The sequence below is a fragment of the Dermacentor variabilis genome, chromosome 7 (assembly GCF_050947875.1).
Source record: "Dermacentor variabilis isolate Ectoservices chromosome 7, ASM5094787v1, whole genome shotgun sequence".
NCBI lineage: Eukaryota > Metazoa > Arthropoda > Arachnida > Ixodida > Ixodidae > Dermacentor > Dermacentor variabilis.
In genome coordinates this window covers 113,866,321-113,885,191 of record NC_134574.1, presented here as the reverse complement: position 1 = coordinate 113,885,191, position 18,871 = coordinate 113,866,321, and the positions used below count along the sequence as shown (strand labels likewise).

At 44.2% G+C, this 18,871-nt stretch overlaps 1 protein-coding gene across 2 annotated transcripts in view; it reads right to left on the bottom strand.

Annotated features, from left to right (window-relative positions):
- Window positions 1–3,203: 3,203 nt before the first annotated feature.
- The window catches only part of LOC142587784 (uncharacterized), a 34,893-nt gene continuing 19,225 nt past the window's right edge, over window positions 3,204–18,871 (bottom strand). For both annotated transcript variants that reach the window (XM_075699048.1, XM_075699051.1), the window contains exons 12-14: window positions 15,965–16,056; window positions 15,140–15,328; window positions 3,204–12,268 (exon numbers count right to left, since the gene is read on the bottom strand). In XM_075699048.1, coding sequence (XP_075555163.1) covers window positions 12,208–12,268; window positions 15,140–15,328; window positions 15,965–16,056 — 342 coding nt within the window. In that variant the 3' untranslated portion in view covers window positions 3,204–12,207. The remainder of the gene's footprint in view (window positions 12,269–15,139; window positions 15,329–15,964; window positions 16,057–18,871) is intronic.

The following is an 18,871-nucleotide window of genomic DNA, read 5'->3' as shown; positions in this document are numbered from 1 at the left end:
ACAGTCCCGACCGAATTTAGAGTGTACAGAATAGAGAACACTAGAATACTCTAGTACATACTATATCAGATTCAACTTAACAAAGTTGAAACTTCTCTTATTACAAGCACAAATGAGCCACACCCACAGGCATATTCAGCATGCAGCTTGAAACTACCAACGACTCTAAAGACGTGCCCAGGGCACTACTCCCCTGGAAGACTAGCAGCAACTCGGAACTCTGATTATGAAATGGTGAAGACTTAATTATGCTGGGTCATGAAGGGGATTACCTCAGATCAACTTGTGCTCTGGCCCTTTAGAAATGACCACTATACTCCGTTTCATGCTTTGCAGGAAACGCTGCAGAAGCTACAGAAGTAACGCAGTCATAGAAGTCTGGCTTCATTTGTTTCCTGGTGCAATTACTTTCAATCTACGATGCTTTCTACATAATTACTACTTGACCATTGCTACTACAACTTGTGGGTGTAAGGGTGCATCAAACCACACATTTCTCCACCTTTGTGCATCCAGTACATGACGTACAAGTTTTGGTCAAGAATGCAAGTGGTGCGCTGTGGCCTCTGGCTGCAGGCATGCATCACTTTGCTCGTTTGGTGGACAAAGCAGTTCAGATTTACGACGCCATGTAATAAACATGTCAAATTTCGTGACAAAAGCAAGAGGCTGTACATCAAAAACACATGTGACGAAGCATTTTTTTGTATCACAAACGACCAATGAGAATCTCTTAAAGCCTTCATAGTACTACTTGCTATGCATCATATGGAATAACAGTGTAGCGATGTCTTCTGGCAGGAGTAAAAAAAAAAGCACCTAATGCACTTGCTTGCCATGGCTGTGCTCTTATTCCCCCTCACTTTGCATTGCAGGTGCATGTGAGACGCGCACCGCAGTGGCTGCACACTTTAGATGATGTAAACACTGGAAGCAAACTTCACAGCGAGGCTGCTGCTGCCACCACCACAGTAAGGAGATTGGATTGGATGGTAAACCTTTATTTGTCCAACAGATGTAGGGGAGGCTTTAAGCCTTCCCACCTAGAGGACAGCCAGGAGTCCTTGGACCCTAGCGGCGGTTTCGGCCAGTCGGACGGTCTTCAGTTGACTCTCCGGATCGGAGCTGAGTAATAAGATCTCCCATTGTTCTGTAGACTTTATTCTTCCCTCAGAGGGAGCCTGTGGGCATTCCCACAGAATGTGATCAAGATTAGCCCTGGCTTTATATAGCTTACACTGGCTGGAGTACTGACCCGGGTAGTAGAGGCTGCACGACACCGGGCTTGGAAACGAGTTGGTTTGCAGGCAACGCCAAGTGGAGGCCTGGCTCTTGTTTAAGGATATATCAGCCGGAGGATATTTAACCCGCCCTAGTCTGTAGTGTTGTGTGATCTCTCTGTAACACACTAAGCGGTCCCGCCCCGTGAAGCCTTCGGCTAGCCCACCAGCTCGGAATGCAAGTCCTCGCGCTAATTCGTGGGCCGCCTCGTTCCCAGCGAGGGAGGCGTGCGCAGGTGCCCAGATTATTCCAATTTTCCTGCTATCTCTGCAGGTCTGCAGGATTCTGTTCACCTCGGGAGAAATTCTGCCTCTGGCAAAGTTCATCACCGCAACCTTAGAGTCGCTGACTATAATTTTGGCTGAAGTACTTGCAATTGCAAGTGATATGGCAGATTCTTATACAATCTGAGAGCAATCCGTTGGAACTGTGCCACTGGCTATCAATCTAGTCTCAGCGCTCGCTACAGCTAGGGCCATGCGGCCGTTGCCATGGTCTGCAGCATCAACGTAGAGCACGTCCTTTGAGTTTTTGAAACGCTTCTCAAGAGCCTCGGCCCGTTTCTCTCTGTGTTCCTTGTGATGGATTGGGTGCATGTTTTGAGGTAGTGGTGGGATTATTAGTCGGTTCCGCACGCTTCGCGGCAGGTCGACTTTGATGCCTTCCTGCCCCACATAGTTTATGCCTAGCCTAGCTAGGATTTTCCTGCCCGTAGGGCTTCCCGCAAGTCTCTCATACTGCGAGATCCTCACTGCTTCAATAATCTCCTCAAAAGTGTTGTGGAGCCCTAGAGCTAAAAGCTTTTCATTTGCAGTGCGGATGGGAAGCCCCAGCGCCTGTTTTATACTTTTACGTATGATGCCCTCAATCTTCTTCTTCTCGAATGACCTAAAACTGAGGAAGGGAGCAACATAAGCTATTCTACCTATAACAAAGGCCTGGACTAGCCTAACTAGATTCGCTTCTCTCATCCCGGACCGCCTGTTGGCAATCCTGCGGATCAGCCTCATGGTCTGCAGTGCGCAGCCATCTAGTTTCCTTATTGTTTCGCCATTAAAGCTGTTGGCCTGAATTAAAAGTCCCAGAACTATGATTTTGTCCACTTTTGGAATGGGGAGTAAGGAGAACGGAAAAATTATCTAAGACACTTGTTTCAAATCAAGTAGAAGCAAAAAACTATTCGCATTGCCGGATGACATTGTGCCCAAAGAGGTGGGGCAAAGCCCCAAGCGCGCAAAATATGAAGAGAACACTGCAGCTTAAGGGGAGGGCAATTTTTAATGACCTCCAGCTTTTAACCCCACATAGCCCAATATATTATTTTTGATACGCTCAATTTGACACCTTTAAACTTGTATTCAAGAGTGAGAAAGTTCAAGTCAAAGTTCACAGTAGTATTTCTTGCTATGCTAGAGCAAGTTTTCAGTTGTGGGCAGTTCAGAAAGCCAGTCATTAATTACTAAACGAATAAATTTCTTACACTTTCTCTTTGGATACGAATGTACTTTTCGTGGCCAGAAACAAAGGAAAACAAGTTCTAATTCTTATTCATGCAGTGTTTGGGCTGTGTGGGGTTAATATATAATGCACTGTTAGAATACATATGCAAGTAAAAATTCCACAGGATATTCTCTACGTCCCATGTCCACGTGTCCACTGGCGTGCGCCGTCTTCATTCTAAATACCATGTACCAACTAGCCCTAGAGCAAGCTCTCCTCAAAGATTCTCTTAGAAAATACTAAAATCATTTCAGGGACCCCTTTACATACGACTTTCTGCACCCAACGCCCGACAGCATTCAAGAAAGAGCGATGAACAGCCAGACACATACACCGCACAGTGAAGATAACTTACCTAGCGCACACCAATTTGTGTGCCACAGGCAACATTGTGAAGTGTAGTAAAGAATAACGGACAAGAGTAGGTTTCTGCAGTTTGTATTTCACGAGCCTACAATATTGCGTAACAAACAAAAACGGACAAAACATCTTATCAATCCTCTTCATAAAGGCTAAAAAAATACCTTTGTGCATCACATGGGAACTATGCATAATACACTGTGTATAACAATCACAATGATATACGTTACCTCTTATCGGACATTCACGGTTGGAGCATCCATAATACTAACACTGCACGCTGCAGCACAAGCCTTCTAATGAAGCGCTGTCTTCAAGCACAGTATCTATAAACAGCTGGCAAAAAAATGGCAAAAATTTTTTTACTGGCTTTGACATCCATGCAAGGAAACATATTCAGCCATTTCATATTCAGCAAAAAGCAAATTTAACAGGCTAGCAGACAAGTCACAGTCCATGGGTACCATAGATATATGCATAGACGTTTGTCATCAACGCGGCAGGCATTGCTGCCAACATGACGCAACGAACACCGGTCAAGATGTGGGAAGCAATTTGAATGCCATAAAGCAGAAAGTGCATCATTGTAGAATTCGTCGTGAACAAACACGTTCCTCAAAACATCGGCCACAAATCTGGTCGGTGCGAGGAATCAAGAGATGCAATCAAGGCAGCTGTCTATGGCGTGTGCATGGTACGGTATGGTAAAACTTTATGGAAGTCCTGCACATCGCGAGTCATCACGAAGCGGGCTGCTCCAACGTGGGAAATGTGCATGTGCGTGCCCAGAAAGTATTAATCACATTAAGAGAAAGCATTAGCACTATTTGAATGCGAATGTGAAATTCAAGAAAGCCCTCCTTGAGCAGCACCTTAACAGAGTTGAACGAAATTTATTGCATATGAAAGGAAAAGCCCACTTCCACTGACAGATGATAGTAAACTTCTTGCTTAGGCCATCAATTATTTTTTACTTAAAATTATTTACAAAATTCAGAAAGTTAGCTTTGCTAAACATAAGGCATCAAGTTTAGTACTACGCAACTCTCCAATGAAAACAGATGTTGCAATTCTATAAACCAAACTTTTTCGAGCATTCAAAGCCATCAAGACCTTGAATTACACTTTATGTGAACGCATTATTTCGGCTACATTAGTTTTCCAAAAATTTCAGTTCATGTGACAGCGGTATGGCGGCATCAGTGCCACAGTTAACCGGAAACCTTTGCCACATTCATGCGCTCTATCAGGTGCTGGTCACATAACCTGTTGTGTTGCCATGTTACTGTCATAAACTGGATGCCCATATTTCTATAAAACTAAAAAAAAAAGAAAAATATTGCAATACATTTGAAGGCCCATAACACATTTGCTTCCAGTGGTCACTACAAACCGACATTTTGCTTTAATACAACAAACTCAAATCGCGTCAGCACTTGCCCGAATAGACAATTTCTGCACATGTAAGTGAAAAAAAGAAAATTAAAAGTTTAAGCTTGCTTTTACAGGCAACATTGAACAGCAATATGTTTTAGATTCACTGATATTTTGTCATTTTTGGATACTTGCAACTGCATTTTCTTGGCAGAAAAGAGTCAATTATTAGTGGACGAAACAACAGTAAAACTTTCTTCTTGAATTTCACACTCAAGCCATGACACCAATGATGTCATTCTGATGTCACAAACATCACCTTTTTTAAACATATTCAAGCCCCTTTTTCCACATGAAAAGTCCACAGAAGTTGTGAAGTCCTTGCTTGCTCTAAAATGAAATGCAATCCCCATATTTTAGTGATATAAACAACTATCCATTGCTGAGCAGCCGCTACCAAAATATGCTGGCCCGTAAATTATTTAGCAAAGTGGCATTGCCAGCCCTGAGTTGTTTTTGCGTCCTTTTCTGACACACGAACGCCTCCACTAATGGCATGGCCAACACATTTGTTTAGTCCAGAAGTGCATTTTATCAATCTAAGTCAACCGAATGTCTCTTGTGTTTCTACAGCCACAGAGTTTCCTACAAAAATTACTAAAGGAAATTCTGGTGCTGCAACCATTTAGCTACCATGGGTATGATGGTTACTACTAGGATTTGTCCTATATTCATGCTTGGAGCTTCAGGGTGGTCTTGTGGTGTTACTTATTATGCTTAAGCTTTTTTTTCAATTTCAATGCATTCACAGTTTTCCAAACACAGCAAGGCAATGGGTCTCCTAGAGTCATGGTGGATACCTTTTGTCACCTGGTCAAAATCACACTTGGCCAAAAATCACCAATCTGCAAAGTCGCAAAGCCATTTGAAGCCAGAAGGAGTAAGTTTAGGCAATTCTGTGCACTGCTTCCATGCTGGCTGTACCAACGCGCTTGCAGCTCCCGTAGTAGATGTTAGTGCCAAGAGTTCCCCCTAGGGATTCTTGTAGGAAACTCTATGCCTAGAGCAGTGAAACGCTGTTTGATAGAGATGTGCTACACGAACAGAAGGCATGAAAGTGGCATCACTGAAAAAACATTGCTGGCTCAAGGCACAAAGTGAGCGAAAAAAAAAATTATATCGGAGTCATATGTGCTTCAAATAGGAGCACAATCAATCGAGAGGCGCAAAGGTGAGACCGATGGCTGTCCTTGTAAGAACTATGGACTCGAGCATCGCACACCAGAAATCACACACTCCAGGTCACTGCCTCATACTCTTAATCACTTCAACATCAGACATTGTAAATGCACGACTGCATCTCCATACAACGAAACGACGTCAAGCTCCAAACTTCCTCCTTTGCACTCGCATCTGTGGTGAATGTTGTATAAACAAGGATGACGGTATAAACTGCTGCTCTGGCTTCACCACTGGTACGTCTACACTAAAAGTCTGCATGGCAGTATTATTTCACAGTGCATAACTTCTAATGTCTAATAGTGTAGTACTTGTCCTGTTGCATACAGGATAAATCAAAAGCCTTCTAATTATCTATTTGTTACGTGCCAATTGTACACAATTGGTCACTTGTAATGTCCAAAACTGTGAGCAACTAATTTTTCCTTTTACGAGTGCTTGTAGGTTGCTGATTTTTGACTGTTTAACGTTTGTTTCATCTTTATTCCAGTTGATTCTATTACCATTTTAACAATATGCTAATTTTATATTGTAACTAAATCCCAACTGACTAATAAGTGTGTAATAAGCAAATAAATAACTACACGCAGTCTCGCAGCAATGCTGGACCAAAAAGGTAACTTTTTTAGTGAGAGAAACAATGGCACCACCTGTAATTGTTAGTGCGAGACAGTCTATGCTGTCTCTTGCTGAAACAGTGACAGCCACCATCGCTACATAGTTGAGGAAATCTACCATCTATTGGCTGGCACTGCTGCGGACAAATGCTTTTAATTTATCCTGAATAAGACAGGTAACTACTGCATCCACACATAGTACCAAGTAATCTACACCATGAAAAGCTAGCTGCGTGCGAAACCTGAACTTAAATGGGCAAGCAGTTTTGCAGAAAGAACTGTTTACCCTCGTCTCCCTCATTTAGGCAACATTCGATTCATACTATGCAGATTGCATTGAACCATTTAGCACCATACAACTAGCAGTTTGTGAGAAAATAATACTCCAATAGGAGGAAATGCATATATAATATGTGCATGGCACTACAGTGTCTAAACATCATTGTCTGCCGACAAGGACTTCGTGACGATCACCATGAAATACGACATATTTATTGCTGAACAAGCAGGCCTGTGAGCACGTATGTGCTTTCACTGACTGCTAAACTGAGGACAGGCACCCGCATGAAATCTGGTGCTTTTGGAAACTGGCATCAGGACGGTGTGTTGACAATGTACGGACATCAATTACATTGCCATTGGAAAGGCACAGACAGCAGATATCAGTGCTCGCATCAGGTGATGGTTTTAAAGTTCGACGTGTTCAAGGGCACACAGGGTGGGCAGTCTGCGGTGAGCACCACAGATACTGCTGAGATACTGCTGGCATGGCAGCACTTCGGACGCACGGGCAGCACTTGAGTGTTTACGCGGGGTGCAAGAGGATGTGTCGTTTATCTCTAGCTACGCAGTGGGGCCAGAGAACATGGCTTCCGCAGAAGCAGATAAGATAAAGTGCACTGCTTTGGACATTGCCTTTAGTGCAATTTGCAAGTGCCATCCACAAAACAAAATGCAGCTCGACTTTTAAAAGGAGTTGGTAGCATCAAAGAAGTGGCTACGAGTATACATTACTTCAGTGCTAACCAAAAGCATACAAATACACAAAAAGATAGCAGAGTTCAGCTCTTAACAGACGAAACATTTAGTTGGCAGAAGTCGATACGCCAAAAAAAATAACCCACAAAAGAAACCACAAGAATATCAGAAGCCGCTGAACACTTGACAGCAACCATGTTAGGTCAATAAAAGAAAGACAGACCAACTTTAGAACCCATCTGCTGCTGGTAAGTGACGACATCGAGAAGAGCATCTTCAATTTCTTAAACTTCTTTTGTTTTCCAAGTCAGCAACATGCTGCAAAAGCTCCGTGAAACTTTGTCATAGCCAAATATTTCTGACACTATTAACACAGCTATTGCATCTTGCTCTCTGAAGCAGAGATGACTATAAGGAATAGTCATTTTCCTAGTAAAATCACCATATCTTTTCTAGAAACATGCCTTAAAAAACACATGACCATTAAAGCTGCCTTAATGTTCACTGTCTCTATCACATACACAGACATTACCAATAACCGTGAGAAGATCTGAGGCCATTTGCTCGCATGTGTCAGAACAGTTGCAATGCACGCAGGTGACCAAAGTGCACATATTATACTCATATTACCATGCCCTTACCGATTTCTAAAATCATAATGGCATGCCACAAAATGCACAACACGAAAAGTAAAAGAAACGGAGATTACAGTGCCTCACCCAACCAACATCAAGGTGGTCACAAATAAATAAAGATCTAGGTGAGAAGAAATAAAAGACAACTTAAAGCGTACTCTAGGAAGCGGAGGTTTGCGGACCACAGAAGCAGTGAGAAGACTCAACGACAATGTTCATCACATCATCATCACCCCCATGAGGTGCACACAGGCATGTGCTGACTTGTGCACATACGTGCATACACATGTGCAGATGGACGCTTTCGCTAGAGATTTCACCGTGCTTGCAACTGGCACAATATTTCTACTAATGCATAATGCCAACTGCCCTAACTACCAAAGTCCCTAGCTTATGCATAAGATGAAATAAAGTTAATGTCCACAATGGCCACACAGCAGGCCACTGTGGACTGTCTTTTTTTGTTTTCTATGTTCATGGTGAACAGGCTGTCATACATTTCTGGTAGCGGACTTCTCTTTGTAATCATGTACCAACGTGCACAATCGTGAAATACGATATGGAAATGATCACTCTTGACAAATGAAATACTTCCCAACCATGGCTGCCACACAGTTCACCTAGACCTGCAACTACCAGCAGCTTCTGCTACAGTGGTGGGTTGGCAACAATGGTCTGTCCCACATTGTGCACACCGAAGAAAGAGGCCAGAGTTTAAACAATGCATTAATACCCTAAATAAGTCTGCTTGTACAATATTGCCATGTCAATACACACTCTTGTTTGTTTGTTTCACCTGTTCCTCCTAATGTATTGCACATATAATGGCATTGAGCAGTATACCAAAGGTGGTATACCATTTGTTTGTTTATTAATGAAAGAATTTCCCAAGTGCCAATTTATTTGAAATTAACCTCACAACCCTCGAGCTTGAGCTGTACATGTCCCCACAGACTGTACCAATACTGTCAGAACCAGGTTAATTAATGCACTACGCATCTAGAACTTGAGTTCTTGTTGCTTCGCTTGCTTCAAATGAAGAAAATTAGTTCATTTCAGCTTTTGTGCTACGGTCAGGATAGCCAAGGATCATGTTACTCTACTTTTTTAGTTACCTGTTTTGACAGCTACGTTTAAAGCCTGCCTGTATGCCGAGGGAAAGGCTTTAGCGGCCATTGTCGCCGAAGTGCTGGTGGTACCGACAAACAGCGGGCAGGGTAAAGTGACGTAGCATGAGCAGGGAATGAAACAGGTCCAGTCGCCTCTGGCCTCTTGCTGGTTTTGGTTGTCCTGTCCTAGCGCTGCACAGCTAACGCCAGTGAGAGACTGGCGAAGACTGGCCTGTTCTTTCATGCCCTGCTCGTGCTCGGTCATCATGCTTAGCATAGGATGTGCACTTCTCCATACTGCATTGGCATTTGCGATTGCCTTGGGTTCGCTGACTGCTCGACACGACCACTATTGTAGGCTACAGCCTCTTTCTCAGTGCACATTCTCCTTTCCACTATGATTCCGTGTGGTCACAAACGATAACTCATACATGTAATCCACCTTTCAAATCACAACGATACAAAATTCTGAAAACTGAACTTTACTAGAAAGATAGTTGTAGCGGAGTACATGGGAAAGACGTAAAAAATAGTCAAGACAGAGTGCTAGTAATCCAGCAATCTTACTAATGGCCATACCAAGAGGCCCAAATTGCCACGACTGCAAACTCAAAAATGAATGAAAATGCAAAATAAGGGAAAAGGGGGGAAGGGAATTTTGGCTACTTTGCAAAGAATTTGCATGTGGAAGGCGTGTAAAACTGTAACCAGCTCAATTTAGAGCATTTGTGAAACACAAGCAGCCAGCTAGAAGCCAGTTTTCTTACTGCTTCCGTGGTCCACATAACCTTTCCTTCCCCCAGACATTGTCCACACAGCAGCCACCATCCTACGCCTGCTAGGAGTGTGTTAAGTGCACATGCAAACCAGGGCGCCGGCCGGCTGCGCGGCCTTCATATTGCACAAGGAGTCATAGAAGGGCAAGAGCGGCCCAGCCGCCGTGCTTTGTACTATTCACAAGTGGTGAGTATATTACCTGAGCTTTTGTGCACTACGTCACCAAGACAGTGGGGAGGAGAAGAAAAAACAGAGTAATAGACGCTACGCGCAGGTGTAAACTGGGTCTCTACATCAACTAAAGAACACAATCATTCAGCAGGTGGCTGGAAAGTCAAAAGCAACGCAAAGTGGATTATGTCGATCTTGGTCCCTGTAACATGCCACTGTTTCAGCCGAGAGGAGGCCACAAACGCGATGGCGAGTTGGCTGTCACACAAACAGTCAAAACAGCTGGCAAGAAAAAAAATAATTATCAAGCAAGAGACTTGTGTCCCGTAGAAGTGAACGTCTCTTGCGCAACACTTGCTAATCACTTCTTGAGTCGTTGCTTATATAATGCAGTATGCTATGGGTGTCAACAAAGCTTGAACGTGCAGCAAGATAGACAGAAGTGCTTGACTCAGAAGTCCTTCTAACTCAACAGATTGAACCTCTTTCTTCAAGTGTAAATGATGAACATTTGATCCACTGCCTTGTTATCTTCAACTCTGCTTACTACTTCAAATGATTGCACTGTGGCATGCATTTTCGCTTTGCCATTTGCAGCAAATTTTCTTGTGAGACATTCTCCACAATGAAGTGTGAGCCACAAAATGTTATGCAATGCATGCATGAACGCAAGTGAATACATCGTGCCTATCCGGCTCATCATCTGCCCGACAAATAGGGAACATGCCTGAGTGAGTGACAATGTCATTGTTGGGTCTATCCAACCTGCCTGCACTTACTGAACTAATTCAGGCGCTTCTGCACGTTGCTATTCATCTGACCAGTGCAGCATGGTGGTGCTAGCACATTGTCATTCACCTTACACAATGCAAGCACTTCCAGACAACGTGCACAGTATTCTCTGCATATGCCAAAAAGGCGGTGCATGTTCATGCAAGAGGTGCTGGATTCTTTTTGTACAGGCACAGACCTAACAGTGACCTGTGGTGAACCAGTTCACGAAGTGTGAGGTAAATCCAATGGACCTGTCAAGATATACACACCAAGTACAAGCTTGCCAAGTCTCGTACCGGTGAACGCAGCCACAGAGTTCAAATGCTGGGTCGAACTAACTACCGTGGTGTGGGCTGAATCATCACCAGCTGAAAAGTCATCTGTTTTGTGTTGTACAGCAAATCAATTCACACTGAATGCCACTTAGGCTTAGCTAAGCCTAACCAGACACTTATCCAGTTAAACCAGTAAAGGCCCTTTCTATTTCATATCATGTGATAAACGGTTTGATGTCTGTGATTTGTCAGCCTTGGAGGTTAGGTTCGGCAGTTCTAGAAACAGCAGCTCATGCAAATCAGCACCTTTATGTAGCAGCTCTGCGTAAACATGCAACAATCCACAGTGCAGGGTACAGTCGCTGCAAAGCAGTGAGGGCCAGCTAGTGGCAAACAATTACTTTTTACTTGTTGAGCATTCCCTTTTGGAAAGCTCACATAGAAATTATCCAATCATCTTTGTTACACTAGTTTCTTTTTTGGCCGAGTCAGCACTCTTGTCCAACTAACTCTATAGCAAAGAGCTAGAAGCCTGCAGGGAGCCGTAGGTAAGAGCAAATGTGAAAAGCAGGACTCCCTGAAGAACGTCTCTTCCCTTGAGCTAAACTACTGCAGGCAAACTTTCTTATACCTTTTCTCTTCGGTAGAGATGCTGCACCTTTAAAATAAGAGGTCAGTTATTGTTGGACAGGGGTTTTGTCCTGTCGCTCATATAATTGCAGAAGAAAATATGCTTCTATATATATAGTACATCAGTGGTGCTCAAGGTGCAGTGTGTGCCTGTGCATACTGAAAAATTTCGGGCAGTGAAGAATCGGCAAAAGAAACACAGCGTGTCGAACAACTTAACAAACACAGTGCACTGAACAAGACTAACAAACAAATTTTAAAGAAATAAGAAGAGAACCTACTCTTCACTTTCTCAAAGCTCTATTATATAGCCACTCTATCTATTATGCAGAAAACGTGGCAACACCGGTTAGCTATTAACCAGGAAAAAAGAATATGCACAATTTGCATGGAATGTTGACCTTTCCCTAGGGGCCTAAAAAGCTGGTGTTCAACTTTTGAATGCTGCAATGGTTGAAGGCACGAGCAGTCCCACAGTTCGATGTCGTCAGAAGCTGTTGTTGAGTCCGTTGAGGCGCTTCTGGAAGCCATTCACCAGTTCTTCCAACCTGTAATGATTCAAAGAAATATGATAAGCACCAACTAAACTACCCATTTTGTCTTCAAGAGGCACTTCTAAGGCACTGTCCAAGGACAATCCTTCAGCAAGAACTTTTTGCGAAAGTACATCTTCATGACAGCTCGACCAGAGGTGCACGAAGCAATGCTTTGTGTTCTTGTGCTCCACTTAGGGTTTATTGCAATAACCTGGGTCTCTATTTGCAAAGCTTCTTTTATGCAAGAGCAATCCAAGATTGGCAGCCATTACCATGGTAATTGCACCAATGTTATCAAGTGTGGTGAGTACCTGAATGCTGGCCAGTGATGAGTCGCCTTGGCATAAGAAAAAGTTTAGATCTTTAAAACTCTGTCAAATAAACCCTGATGTGCAAGTAGGCCGTGTCGGCCTTCATATAGATGGGACTCTGTGCCAAAGTCCCACATTACGGCACATAAAATTCAACATGAAATAACTGCACACACACAAGGTGCAGAGCCAGTACTACTGCAGTGATAGCACTCGTCTCCTGCCTCTGCACCTTTGTGTTGTAGTCACCTGCTTTGTGCTATACTTTATGTGCTTCAGCAATGCACTGACTCGAAAAAAAAAAAATGATCAAATCAACATTACGGTGCCGTGAATGTATCTTTTTCGCTTTTGTTTTTACCGAGTGGCCCATCTGTGCTGCAGGATGAAGCCCACAGCAGGAAAAAAGCCTCCTCCAAAAACCCTGATTACCACAAAAGCAGTCGGTGCCCTGTCCAATGCCACTTGTGAATGCCCATACACCTTCTTTCATCTAAATACATTCAAACAGTACCATGTTAGCTGCGTTAATTTCATTCCCACTTTCAGATTTACCTTTTTTGAGGCTAACCTTTTTCTGTCTGTTCCACAGGGTTTGGCATTTGTCGTCTCCTCACTAGATATAGTTGTCATACAGTCAAACCTTTATATAACAAACGTCGGTTTAACGAAACTGGCGAGGTAACAAGCTATTTTTAGAAGCCAATCTTAGTTGCATGGAAAACCATGCATTTCTTTCGCGATATAACAAAGTAATCTCATGACAAGGTTTAAATTTAACTAAGTTTTCAGACATTTCAAACACATACTTTGGAGTCTGTGTGGCTAGTAAATCTAGCGAAATCTATAAAAATTGCAACTGAGGCAAAAGTTATTATAAGTGTCCTTCCACACGAAAAGTTTGAGCAGCAAGAACACCAAACTGCTTGCACCGGGACACGGTAGTCAGGAAACACCCTGGACCATTTCTCGAATTGGTAAACAGCTTGCAGAGGCCGCAGGGTGCGCGGCAGCTTGCAGCACTCGGAGAAACACGATCTGAGGATTCCTTTTGGGCAAGGGGGATAGGGAGAGAGTTAACGCGTGTTAAAATGGTAGCGAAGGGGGTGGGGGAACGCTCTCCTTATCTTGGAGGTAATCTCACCACGGAGAGTGCACAAATCAAGCCGAGACGTTTGGTGCCTTGGTGCGCATTGTGTTCCTGCTCGTCTAGTATTGGCGGTGGCATAATATCAAGTTTCTGAGACACACACTGTATGAAGCATTCGCTCGCGTTATGAAAGCAAGCTCATGGTCATTGAGTGAGCTCTGTTGATGTTTGCCTGGGCACGCGTGACATTGATAAAGCTACGAACCTTACTTCGTATAGTTGTTTCTTTGCTATTGTCTTCAATGCTCGCCTTTCTGGCAAAACTGACTTCTCTTATTCTTGCTCAGGACAAATACCCACATCTTTTTCCACTTCTGTTCTTAATTTGTGGATGCTGTATGCGGGCACTAAACGTGGTCGGTCATGGTGTCCAAGATTTACGGTGCTGGGCGACGCAACACACGCATGTCACGGACACTGTGAGCCACGTCGATGCATTGCTCTCGGCACGGTCTGCACAGCACACGCTGGCACTCATAACGTGCTATTACAGCTCGACTATCTTGCAATTTGTTATGAGCGCTTACTCACGAGCTACTATCCACCAGGAATGCTCTGGGAATTTGTTTTTAACGCTGCAACTGTAAAACCTCGAATTAACGAAATATGCGATATCACGAAGTTCTTCGCTGCAACCACAACTTCGTTATACAGAGCGTTACGAACGACGACAGGCCGACACTTTCGTCACAAACACTCCCTTTATTACCTCACTCTGCAGCTCTTCCCCTCCACTGCCCACGTGCAGTCCATCCGTGCACACCTTGTGCAACACACACACCACGCGCCACCTGCATCGTCCTTGCTCTGTCACCGCAGCACTCGTGCCAACTGGCCCTTCCCTTGGCAACTACAGCCAACCATGCGCACGGCCTCTGACAACCGCGCCTCACCTCACCTCACATGGAGCTGTCAGTCCACTTACGCCGCCACTCTCTCCTCACAAGAGGTTCTACTGTATATAGACGACTTGGGTCATTGGTTGTGTGCCCGAACAGACAACTCGCTGCTGGCTGCTGTCTGGCCTAGAAAGCAACTTGGTTCGCTGGGTATGTACAATTGGGCATCTGCCCATTCTTGGCAAATCCCTTTAGAATAAATGTGTCACTGTGACATAACGTGCATGAAGCCTTAAGCGTACTTTGATATGTGTCATAATTCTGTGTGCACACACCTGTCACTACAATTCTTCCCTTGACAAGCGTCACACATTGCCTTCATCCTCGTGAAGCAGACAGCTAACAGCCACAGGCGACGAGGCTGTGCCCGTGGCATACGCTAATGCTGCTACTTCACCAACTTGAACGTTAGAGTCCAGTAATGCGTTGGATCTGTGGTTTTTCTTTCAACCCAGTTACAACTGTATGATTTTTTAGACCATGTAAATATAAAACAAAAAAGCAGATGTGGCGCAGGTGTTACCTCTGACACTTCAGCTCTGCATTCTGCCGCGACGTGGCCTCTTCGTCGAGACGTTGGCTGATCCGACCGACTTCTTCCTTGAGCTCCTGCAGAAGTGAGCTTGCCACCAGATCAACACCATCTTGAACGCCAATGAAGTCTGTCTGTGCTTCTGTTGATACCTTGACCCCATCACCAGTTCCTCGATCACTGCATTAAAAATTAAATAAAATATTAATGGTGAAAACTCAGAAACATCAAGAGATGTACTAGTAAAGCCAAACCAAGCCGTGACGAACTAGCACCAGGTGCAAAAGAATCTTATTTGTGATAGTTATTAAAGGAGCTGCTGTAAATATATGCATGAGTTCAGGCAACTTGCACTAATTGAAACCTTTATTTTTAAAGACTGATATGAGCCAAACTCCTATGAACAATGCCAAAAGGCTCTGAGAGTAAAAATAAATTAAATAAAACCCAGAACAATGCTTCCTTGGTCTGATTGCATGGGTAATGGAACAAACCTAATGGTAGGTGTAAACCAATGTAAACCAACAAATTCTGTTTGTAAGAGGCTGTAATTCTGGCTACCAAAAAAAAATGTCAAGGAGTTTTGGGAGTTTTCACATGTGCTCTAGAAACACATGCTGAGCATGTGGCCTGCAAGTTGGGGTGTCATACTGTCGGGGTGTCATACTGTGGCATACTGTCGGCTCACAGCATGGTTCAACACTGTAGAGCCACAGCCCACTCACTCCATGGACGTTAACGGGGATAAGGTCCACCATATGAATCAACCTTCAACAGACACCTCAACGAGGACAAGGAATAATGCTCTTTGCACACCCATTGTTTGCCTGTGCTGCGAGGCTCTCTTGAAGCTCGTGAAGTCGGCCGAGTGCAGCATTCCGCTCGTTGGTCGCCTGTTGCACGGCATCCTGCAAAGAGAAAAGAAAGAAAGAAAAGAAGGGGGAGGGAACACCCACCAGTTGACTCACGTTTCCTGTCCGGGAAAGACGGAGCTTCACCTCATAAACAAAACTTTAAAAGACAAAATGGGTAGTCTCTATTTTTTGTAACATGTTTGGGCAGTAACTAGCATATGTAATGCAGTCCTATACTAAGGGTTGGGGGCCAGAGGCTGCATTTTCCTAAGATTTGACTGGTTGCCCGGATGATCTTGTTTTGTTCTCGCAACGATGCCCGGGTGTTCTCGTTCGAGTGCCCAGATAACGGCTCTGGCTTTTGGCTCAAGGTCACTTGAAGGTAGCCTACAATAGGAGCTAAAAGCATTTCATGCTTTAAAAAACTGCAGAAAAGGTGTGGGGATGCGAGACTCTCACGCGTCCCCTGATATGTTGTTTTTCCCGCAAAGCTTCAGTCTCCTGCAGTGTGGCTTCGCCGCGTGGCCTGGGGCCCGCCGCGGTTGAAGCGGTTGAAGCGCAGTACGAGAGATGGCGCGAGTGTTGGGCTGCTAACGCCGCCTCATGGCAAGGTTACTTGGGGGCGCAAGGGAGAACACGCTTTCTCTTTGGTTCAGGACGGCAAGCAGCGCAGACGTGCCGCGCGTGTGCCGATCCATGCTTCTGCGAGACCGTCTCGTGAGGCCTCGTGCGAAAGAGCCACCGTTCGCGTGACTGTGCGCGCGAACGACCAGGCGTTGGGATCCAGCATGGGGCGAACATATTTGCTCGCTATCCGGTCGCGGTGAGTCGGACTTCCTAGATTTGTCGCGAGCCCATCGGCATGTTTTGTGGATAGCAACTCGGCTAGCAGGCATTGATCTGTGAAGGTGCAATAAATGCCCTTGTGACTGTTTGCACTACTGTGTTGTCGTTCCTTTGCCCCAAGAGCATGGGTGTGAGAACCGCACAAAGGACGCTGCAAATGGGTAAAGTTTTCTCCCAGCTGCATAATATTCTGACGGACGTTTTATCTATTAACCAGAGTCTGCTAAGGGCTTGCTGCAGAATTATACCATTTACTTTTACAAGCAAAGAGAAGGTGCAACAATCCTTCAGCAATGTTTCCAGATCCTATTCAGTGAAGTGAAAACATTTAGTATTTCAATAATGGTTAGTTTGGCTTACTACATCAGACATTTATAACTGCCACTTGCTTCATGAACCCAGTTCTCAAAATGACAGTGTCCCCTTCAGGTTGTGATATGCTAGTGTGTTCACAGCCTAGACTAGAACCAGCCTGAAACATGCGCTGCGCTGATCCCTTGAATTGGCTGAGAAGTCCCATGCTCGGTCCTCAGCTTAACAAGTGCGAAAAAGTCTTCTTGCATTGATGTACTGTTTTTCCTGATCACCGAGGATGACAAGAATTTTGAATGAAACTTTGCAGATGACACCTCGAACATTCAGCACTCTGGGTACCATCCCAATGTGCAATACACTGGGGCAACACTGTCCAAAAATGGCACATTGTTGGCGGCTCCACTGAACTGAAGGGATAACCATCATGGTTCAGAATGCATACTGGGACGAGTGGAGGCGGGCCATGTTGGCCAATGTGTCGCCCAGTGTGACAACACCTCTAATATGGTACCAACGATAAATACCTGAATGCAAAATAAGGACAGATTTGTTCTCCACGGTGCTCACAGATTTGCTTTTACTCAGAACAGCTTTTCTGTAAGCATGAAAATGCAATATGTAGGACCGGAGTGGTGCCATAACTGTGAAAGTATGATACCAGTTCCAATAAAGTAACATGTGTCAGTTATAATTAGTAAATTGCAGTTAATCACAGATAATAATTGAGTTGATCACATTGAATCTCAACGAAAAGAAAACCCATTTTGGTCGATTTTATTAAACTTTCCTCTAGACGACCTTGCTGGTACAGTAGGCTTTCATTAATTCCACTCCGATTTATTCAATTTTTCGGTTAATTCGATCCAGACCAATATTCCCGGCCAACACTCCTGTATTTCTATGGCCCCACAGTCCGTTATTTCGAACCTAAAATTGGCATTCACCGGATAATTCGATCTTGACTGGTGAGCACACATGCACCTGACACCAAATTACGGCCCCTTTAGTGGCAGTGGCAGTTTTGGCAGGGACTAGGGAATAGTGAATGTGTTGAGCACACATAATCTCCCATTGAAAAAGCCTATTTTTCGTCCTGGCCTGGGGAAAATTTTCTAGCAATTTTTTTCAGCAATAGTTGGGCCGTAAGCTGGCTGGACAGTGCAATCAGACAAAACCAAAACTGCCTTTGCAGCGTTCATATGGTTTACCGCAAAACACGAGTGCATTGCGGCAAAGCTGGCTTTAGGAAACCAGCCACCTTTGTGCAACACAATTAGACCCTTGCCCATTTTTATTGCTAGAAAATTAGGTGAACATTAAGGTTTTTTTTTCTTAAATTCGTTTAGGAGCTTTAATTTTATTTCTGCGTTCGTTTTCTAAAAAAAGTGGCCGTGTTTGATTTGGGGGCATGTTGAAATAGGGCAAATACTGCCAAATGAATTACCGGTGTATTCTGGTGTTTTTTCTGCATCTTGTTTAATTCAACCTGTTGGATGATTAGATAAATTTCATCGGTCCCGCCAGGGTCGAATTAACGTAAGCCAGCTGTAGTACCTCTTCACATTGTTCTGTCAGTTTCTTTGGTGCTCTTTATCTATGGGAGTGTGGCAGCATCTGCCACTTCACCCGACTCTGCACATGCGATAGCAGTGTGCGTAGCATGGCCTCCAGGTTAGCCGGCGCAGCTGCGCGAGAGACACTGTTTATT